This window comes from Hippopotamus amphibius, chromosome 7, assembly GCF_030028045.1.
Source record: "Hippopotamus amphibius kiboko isolate mHipAmp2 chromosome 7, mHipAmp2.hap2, whole genome shotgun sequence".
NCBI classification, from domain to species: domain Eukaryota; kingdom Metazoa; phylum Chordata; class Mammalia; order Artiodactyla; family Hippopotamidae; genus Hippopotamus; species Hippopotamus amphibius.
Window position 1 is genome coordinate 18,104,456 of NC_080192.1, and position 9,339 is coordinate 18,113,794.

The following is a 9,339-nucleotide window of genomic DNA, read 5'->3' on the forward strand; positions in this document are numbered from 1 at the left end:
AAGATATAATTGACATAGAACATTATGTAAAAGGCTGCTTTTTATGGTTCAAATTTTGCAGGTCTAAGTTTTGTTTGGAAGATTGGATCCTTTTGTCGATTTTTAATCAGCAAAAATGCTACCCTGTGTGGCTTTAAAATGTGTGACCCACATTAAAAAGAAAATTGGAAATTTAATTTTGGGATTATTTCTACCAAGAATCATGTTATGAATTAAATAAAAGCTAGTCAGAAGTGGGACTTCCCTGGTGGTCCAGTGACTAAGACTTCGTGCTTCCAATGCAGGGGGCCCGGGTTCGATCCATGGTCAGGAAACTAGATCCCACACGCCACAACTAAGAGCCCGCATGCCACAAGGAAGATCCCACGTGCTGCAACTAAGACCCGGTGCAGCCAAATAAATAAATACATCCATAAATATTAAAAATATATATACAGTCACAAGTTCTGTAAGACCGAGAAAACGTAAGGGGAGAGGGTAGAGAGAAAAAAGAGGAGAAGGTGCGGAGTGAGGAGAGAAGATTAAGAGACAGGTAAATTCAAGTCATACTTGGAGTCAAAACAGCAGAGTAAACATAATTCAGTCAAAGTAGCAAGTTCAGGATGCCCTGCTTCCTTCCAGAGCTGTTAGCCCCTGGCAAAGAGCATGCCGGCAGTCCCAGACGCTGCTTTATAAGAAAGAAGGAACACTTTTTGTTCTTCCAGTTTCCTGTGGAGATTATGTGGATCTGGGGAGATAGTTATTACTATTTTGCTTCATTTCCTTTGCAGAAAGAGTTATGTGAATGAAAAAAAAAAAAAAAAGATTCAAAGCCAAACCAGATGGGGAAAAAATCAGAAGGATTTATAGACTAGACTCTACTAAGGTTACACACATTTTAACTTGCAAAGAAGGCAAGACTCTGAGGCAATAGGCAAATTGAGGAAAGGTTGGAGGTGTGCGCTAGAGGTTTTTTGTTTTTGTTTTTGTCATCTGTTTAGAAAATGGATCGAACATTCTAAACTGAGAGAAATAAACTTTAAAATCGTGGAATTCAACCCTGTGGTCCTCAAAGGGAAGATCAGACCAGACTCCTCGAGGCCTGAACTGCTCCAGCCCGTGAGTAGGGATTGCACATGTGGGGACAGTTCTTGGCGAGACCTTGTTCAGTGTGGCGCACCAGCTACCGGGATGCACACGGGATGTTTTTGAAGCCTCGCAGTGTTACATCTCCACCAAACTTTGCTTATTTATAATTTATGAGTCACTTGCTGCAGAAAGGATGTAAGATGGTTTACATAAACATAATGAAGCTATTGAAGAAGAAATGAACCATAAGAAAATGTAGGATGCATTTATGTGTGTAAATATACCTGTGGAGTAGGGGAGGGGCCAGGTAGTGAGGCCAGGAAAAAATATTCCCAACACACAGGCAGTTGTGTGTCCTGTGACTGGACATTACATTTAGCTTAGAATATCCCAGCAGCTAAGGAAAAACAGTAACAAGATGGATTATATACTTCATGTACCTACTAGTATTTTCAGGAGTCACCAACTTTTTCCTTGGCATTGGGAATCTTAAGGTGTTTTACTGCAACGGTTCTTACAAAAGGGACCCTCTTCTGCATAAAGAGTGGTATTTTTGATGGCAGGTTTACAGAAAATGCAGACACCTTCTACATGTGATTATTATTGAAATCCATCCTTGAAAATTAACTAAATTCTAAGCCCTCTAATGATATGATCTTTTCCCAATTCCAGATATTTATTATCAAGCGTGCTAGCTGGTTTGGGACTTTGCATTACATAGTATTTTAGCTATTAAAATGTTAAGACCCCCCCATCCTCAGCCCATGCTTCTCTGGCTTTTTTTCTGGTTCAGGGAGCTAAGAGGTTGAGCTTGTGTGTGTGATGTGATGACGTGTGAGATGATGTGCGCACGTGTGTGTGTGTGTGTGTGTGTGTGTGTGTGTGTGTTTAAGGCTGTTTTAGTTGGCAGTAGTCAAATTACTGAGTGTAGAGAAAGGCAGGCAATTTGTGGCCAGAAAGGTTGATAGCCTCTGTGACTCCCGCTGCAGCAGTTCACAGAGATAGAAGTGGAGACAGTCTCAGCAGTGGGGGGGGTTGGATGTAGAAGCACCGCTGATCAGCGCTGGTTTCAGTCCCAGCGCTCAGGTAAGCTGGGTACCAGGAAGCTCAGATGAGGCCTCTTTGCAGCCTCTGTTTTATTCTGCTCCAAACCTGGAGCTGAGCAGAGGCCATGGTCAAAGCTGACCCCCCAGCACCTCTGTTAGCCACCGAACCTTCTGTCCCTTCCCCGCCATCACTACTTTTGTTGTTTTAACAGCTGAACTTTGTTCGATTTTATCTCCCTCTGCTTATCCATCAACACGAGAAAGTCATCTATTTGGACGATGATGTAATCGTACAAGGTACACTCACCGATGCCAACAACACACGGAAAAGGAGCAGCTGATAAGTAGAATGACCGTTTCTCTTCATTTTTGAAATATCTAGCAGCTCACTGATTTTGATTGCTTATTAAATTTGGGAGTATAGTATTGTCGTAAACCAGGGAATATTTTGAAAACGGGTTGATACTTTCCAGGACAATCCAGTTGACTTTCTGAGAACCACCCTACCAGTAGGCTGGTAGCCTTTCCTTTCCCTGCACCCCTAAAATGTAGGGGGATAAAGCCTCACTGATAACATTCTTAGAAGCGAGCTAAGTTTTGGTGTTAAATGTTGCCTCTCTCCCGCATGCAAAATAAGATGAGCATTGGTGTGGTACCTACACAGCAGCAGAAATAAAGAAATCTGACCAATGCTGATCTGAGCTTATTATCAAGTGGCTTTTTAAACTGATACGAGCTATTCTTATAAAGCAAATTGCCAAGCCACTTGAAAGCACGGATCACATACTTTTCCCCAACAGCAAAATCAGGGATTGTTTAAGCTCTAAGGCTCTATCTAGCCCTAGAATGAGTGCTATACTACTGTAACTCCTCATGTTTGTAAATTCAGGGGACATCCAAGAGCTGTACGACACCACCTTGGCCCTGGGCCATGCGGCGGCTTTCTCGGATGACTGCGATTTGCCCTCCTCCCAGGACATACACAGACTCGTGGGGCTGCAGGTGGGCACGTGTCTCGGGCATCCTCCCTTCGCCCCTTCTCCTCCCTGCACTTCAGAACGAGTGTCAGCCTCACCTTGGAGAGGACGGCCGGTCGGAACTGCTAGGAGACAGACAGCACGGGGGCCTGGGCTTCCCATTCACATCCCAGCTCTGCTCCCACAGACTCTGGGGCAAGTTACTCATCCCTGCAAGTGCCGCTTTCCTTATCTGAAACAGGGCAACAATAACATCTATTTGGTCGTGTTTCTGTGAGCTGTGATGAAATAACATGATGACAAATATTGATTTTGTTCCAAGGTAAAGAGCTCCTTACCCTGGTAGAAATGAAGGAAGTTGAACCCAGATGTAACAATGAAACCAAAAGAATGGCTTTAAAATACAAGATGCTATTACGAATTGAATGCTGTTCTTCAAAAAAAAGTTCCAGGAAATAATTTTATATGTGTGACATTTAAGATGTGACACACTTTAAGGCCTAGGCCCTGGGGTCAGAGCTCTCTGTCAAAATCTTGGCCGCATCACTTAGTAGCTCTGTGACCTTGGGCAAGTTACTTAACCAGTCGTTTTCCCCCTCATTTGCCAAAGAGAGGTAATAATAGTATAACATTGATATTTCCCTGGTAGGATTATTGGGAGAATTAGATTAGTTAATACATGTAAAGTTACCGCATGCAACTGATGAGGTGATGCGTGTGAAGTTCTTAGAACAGTGCCTGCACATAGAAAAGTGCTCAAATAGTTCCATTATGTCCAGGTTGTATTTGAGTATCACATGAGGTGGATAATGGCAGCTCTCCTGTGGGTGAAACGATGGGTCCTGCCTCATTTTTCATTCACTCAACAGCTAGCTATTGAGTGCTTGCTATGCGCCTGACACTGTATTAGGTGCTAGTAACACAGTAAACAAAACTAAAATTCCTGCCTTTGTGTAGCTTACATTCTAGTGGGAAGAGACGGTCAGCAAAGAAGTAAAATACTGAACAGAGGATCAGGGTGGAGGGGCTGGATTTTAAGTTGGGTGATCAGGGAAGGCTCCATTGAAATGTTTCTGAACCCACACCTGAAAGAATGGCGGGAACTATCTTAACAGATATTTAGGGGAAAAACATTTCAAAAGAGCTAACAGCAACTGCCAAAGTCCTGAGGCAGGGATGTGTTTGGTGTATTAAAGGGACAAGGAGGTCAGTGTGGCAGAGGGGTCAAGGCAGGAGAATAATAGAAGTTGGAGAGGTAATGGGGTTGTGGTAGATGGTGGAGGGCATGGCAGGCATTTTAGGGAGTCTGGGTTTTACTCTGAGAGCGGAAGCCACTGGAGGGGCTTTGAGCAGAGGAGTAACACTGAGACAGAGTGGGGGTGGAAGCAGGACACAGGTTTGGAGGAGGTGGCAGAAATCCAGTGAGTGGTAATTACGATCTGGACCAGGAAGGTAGTAGAGACAGTAAGAAGTGGTTGGCTTCTGGGGAATTCCCTGGTGCTCCAGTGGTTAGGATTCTGCATTCTAATTGCTGAGGGTCCATGTTGATCCCTGGTCAGGGAACTAAGATCCCACAAGCCACGTGGCTCAGTCAGGGGCAAAAAAAAAAAAAGATGAAGTGGCTGGCTTCTGAATATATTTTGGAAGACGGGACCAACAGGATTTGCTGAGATCTAGATGAAAAGTGAGTGAGGAAGAGAAGTCTAGGATGACCTAATGACCCTAGGTTTTCTAACTGGAAGGATGGCGTTGCCACTGAGGTAGGGCAGGTTGTAGGAGAGCAGGTTTGGGATAGGATTGGGATCAGTTTTGGGATGTAAGGAGAGCTGCCTTACTAAACATCCAGAAGGATGACTTGAGTTGGCAGATGTAGTGGAACTGGAAATCCAGAGGAGAGATCCAGGCTGTCTACATGGAGAGATTTGGAGCCCTGAGACTAGCAGAGGCTGTCTAGGGAGTTCATGCTGGAGAAAGGAGCAGATGCCGTGCATGAGACCAGGGGCACTCAGCTTTTAGAGGTTGTGGAAACAAGAGAAAACTGGGAGAGGATTCTAGGCGGTGGCCAGTGACATAGGAGGAAGCCCAGGTACTGCACAATGGTCTCAAGAAAGTGGTTTATTTTCCAGAAATAAAAGATTCGTTGGTCAAAAGCATGTACATCCTGTTCCTTTACAGAACACATACATGGGCTATCTGGACTACCGGAAGAAGACGATAAAAGACCTTGGCATCAGCCCCAGCACTTGCTCGTTCAATCCTGGTGTGATCGTTGCCAACATGACGGAATGGAAGCACCAGCGTATCACCAAACAACTGGAGAAATGGATGCAAAAAAATGTGGAGTATGTGTGGGCCTCAACCATTTTTTCCATGCTTGGGAATAAAATTATTCCATTAATTTTCTATGCATAGCTCAGGGGTTAGAAATATTTCAGACATCTGGGGTCAGATTTTCTTACAGAGGCACTGTTGCGAAAAAAGGGAGCAGTGGATGAAAAATCTATTCTCAAGTGATATGTCATAGGAAGTGAGATCCTGTGCAATCCCTTTATGCAAACATTTTCTAATAAGCTGTTTAATAACGTGATTTTTAAATCTTCTCCCAGAATTCTAGTGAATGTCTTCAACTGCAAGTCATTTATCTTATCGAGTTTCTCCTTCTTACATAGATTTGTTTTTAAGAACTATTTTATAAAGTCAACTTTTTAAAGACTGAATTTTTTAAATCAACTTTCAAATATGCATAATACATTCACTGACTTAAAGCTAAAAAAGTAAAATAAAATGTTGAGTTTCTTGATCATTTTTCATCATCAAAGTTTTAAGAGAGAAAACAAAAATAACACAACCACTATCATCATGGCATTGTACATCCTGTCCGTCTTTCTAATCCGGGTATTTTTAATATTATCATAACTTTGAATTTGTGAGTAAAGTCATTCTAAATAATGTATGATCAGAATTTGGGATCTCTGATGTTTGCCATAAGAGTCTGAGAGGTAAAATGGCAAAATAGTAACACTGTGAATCATGGCAAAGTACTCACACAATATATGCGAGTTCATGGTCTTCTTCATACAATTTTGTGTAGGTTTAACAATTTTCAAAATAAAAAGGTGGAGAAAAATGAAAGGCCATAGGCTTAATATATAGTGAGGGAATGTCTTACACCTTTTAAAATGATTAGATTCTACACCATCTGAGTCCGTGGGACTCCAGGCCAAATGTTGCTTTTCTATTCCATTTCTTAGGGAAAATCTCTACAGCAGCTCCCTGGGAGGAGGGGTGGCCACCTCGCCAATGCTGATTGTGTTTCACGGGAAATATTCCACCATCAACCCCCTGTGGCACATAAGACACCTGGGTAAGTATTTCAGAACACAAATGTGCATTTTATAGACCCGGTGAGCACCAAGGTGTGAGGCAATGCACCACTGTACCAGCTTCCTCAATTCAACTCTCCCAGGTGACCTTGGAGGTTACCTTGGACACGTAATTTAAGCCTCACTGCTCAGATTCTGCAAATGCAGCTGACAAAAATGACCTGAGACGTGTGTTTCTAGGAATTCAGGAAACGCAGTTAGACTCATGCTTAGCATATGGTATGTGCTCAGTAAACACGAACTATTGTTAAGATAGAACTTTCACTGTCAGACCTTTTTCACATGCCTTTATTGCCCTCGTGCAGTAGCCTATAGTGGACAAAACCAAACGAATTGGCGTAACAGTCTGTGATGAACTCAGATGGCTGGCAATTTGTCTTTTAAAAAGAAGTTGTTTACTGACTGCACTACGTGAGTCCCTCAGGTCTCTCATTCACTCTTCACTGCAGGAGTACAGGCTCTGGGGTGTGGACGGCAATCCTAACCCTGCTGTTGTCTGTGATCTTGGGCAACTTACTCAAGCGCCCTGTGCTTTGGTTTCTTCACTTACAAAAGGAAGCTAACAGAAACTTATGTTTTTACAAGGAATAAATTACCTAAAATGTGTAAACTGCTTAGAACAGAGCCTGGCACAGAAGACATTCCAATGCATTCAAACACGTGGCCACAACCCATTAGCCAGAACCACTGGGACAGATCTGTTTAGAAATTTAGAAAGGTTTTGAATTTTTAAAAGGTAATGTTGTGCACGTACTTACCTTATGCAATACCCTGAGAGGGTTATGGATTTTGCTGCCAAAGAAGTTATTAGAAGTGCTTTTGTTCCCAGACATTTGGGGATTGATTATTTTAGAATTGGAGACAATGGACTGTGGACTTATATTTACCAGGTGTCCATACACTGCCAACCCCTGGGCTAGGCTACAGGGATACATGTGAACATTACTTCTAACTCTCAGAACAGTCCTGCAAGGTGGTATGTTCCCTACTCTCCCTTGCAGAAGGAAGGACAGACACAACTGTGGGAGCTGGGTTACTGTCTCCTCTGAATGACATTGTATAGATCTGCTTCTGCCTCCCCAGAACCTCCCCTGGTTTTCCTGAGCATCTGTACACACAGAAGAGAGACACGGGGACATTAAGGACACTAATATTCGTATGATTCACTTTATAATAATGTTGGGATCACTGTTAGGTCAAATATCAACATTTCCATGTGACGAGTGTGTAGAAAATCCCTTCAAAGTAGAATACCTATAAAAAATGTGTAGGAACAGCTGTGTGGAGCTTAGATCGATAAGGTTAGAGCAGTTTATGATCTTGGAACAGAGATTCGGAATTACATTTTATGAACCATCTAACTTACTGACAAGCAGGAAGGGGCAGAATCTTCTCAAGGGAGAGAAGTCATTTTTCCTTGCAGAACAGAGCCTACATCTGTGCTGAATGTTTTGGAATCAGGGATGCTCTGCAAAGTAAAGCTATACAGAAATCATTTCAAAAACGATTCCATTTTAGAGTGTGTTGAAAGCAGAAAGCAGTGTAACACTAATGGGTATTAAGTTTGGGTCTAAACAGGTAGGCTGAAGATTTTAAAAAACTTATGAAGCTTATTTAGCTAAAAGCAAAACTGCAAGCTCCTACAGAGTCCTTCAGTCGTGGGGCTGAAAGACGATGTCTGACTTTGTGGAGACTTCTCACGTGAAGGCTCCGCTCCCCAGATGAGGATCTCCTCTGTATAGGTTCTTTGGAAGTTGATAATTATTCCAATTATGCTGCTATAGCGCAAACACCTAGCTCCTCTTCTGCAACTCCCTACACAGCTATGTTTATGAGTAATAGAAGACATCTTTTGGGGGGAGGGAGAGGGGAAGGGTTTCCCCCCTAACAACATACATTAAACTAGAATAACAACATTCTAGCTATTCATCCTCTCTTGACTCAGTGGACTTTCAGTTGTTTTTTAAAAAATATCACATTCTCTTTCCTAGAAAGAAAATGTAACATGATAGGGGATATTAAAAAAAAATTTATATTCACAAGAGCTTAATGTAAGATCTGGAAGAGATATTCTAAAAATATTCTGATCGATAAAAATATCAGGGTAAATGCATAGTCTCTAAGTGATTACTTATGAGGGAAGTAATATTCAAACAGAGGCAGTTGTTTGTTAAAAAGTACATCTTATTCTCAGTCACATTTTATACGGTGAAAACAAGACTTTAAAAGAAAATGCTGCCATATTAAGGATGCAAAATGCAGAAAAACAAGGACTATAAACTCTGGGCAGAAAGGAAACACAAAATCTTTGGGGGACAATTTGACAATCTCTTATTAAAATTTAAAAGGCACAGACCCTTCAATCTAGCAGTTCCATCTATAAGATTTTATCCTACAGATATATCTGTACAAGATATGCATAGAAGACTGTTCATTCTAGCATTGTTTATGCTTGTGAAGGGCTAGAAACAGCGTAAATGTCCTTAATAAGGAACTCAACAAACAATCACATATCCATTCCATGCAGTCATTAAAAATGATTCACTAAATTCACATGTGCTGCTGTGGAAAGTTTTCCAAGACAGTAATTTTAAAAGGCAAGGTACACACACACACACACACACACACACACACACACACACACACGTGCGCGCACTGGTACGCAGGTAGAACATTACTGGAAGAATTTCATGAGAAACTCTTTAAAAGTGGTTATTTTGGAAAATTAGGGTAGGTGGTAAATTTTTCATTATATACACATTGGTTTGTCCAATTTTTTTTTTTATGATGACCTTGTATTCAAATTTTTAATGTAAAACTTTAATTTTCTAACAAACCTATTATTTTCCTTTAAACACAATGAAG

The 9,339-nt window shown here is 41.7% G+C and overlaps 1 protein-coding gene across 9 annotated transcripts in view; it reads left to right on the forward strand.

The window, feature by feature from the left end:
* Positions 1-9,339, forward strand: part of GLT8D2 (glycosyltransferase 8 domain containing 2) — a 48,277-nt gene that overhangs the window by 38,160 nt on the left and 778 nt on the right. For all 9 annotated transcript variants that reach the window (XM_057741134.1, XM_057741138.1, XM_057741141.1 and 6 more), the window contains 5 exons: positions 981-1,098; positions 2,327-2,411; positions 3,004-3,116; positions 5,267-5,433; positions 6,343-6,455. In XM_057741134.1, coding sequence (XP_057597117.1) covers positions 981-1,098; positions 2,327-2,411; positions 3,004-3,116; positions 5,267-5,433; positions 6,343-6,455 — 596 coding nt within the window. The remainder of the gene's footprint in view (positions 1-980; positions 1,099-2,326; positions 2,412-3,003; positions 3,117-5,266; positions 5,434-6,342; positions 6,456-9,339) is intronic.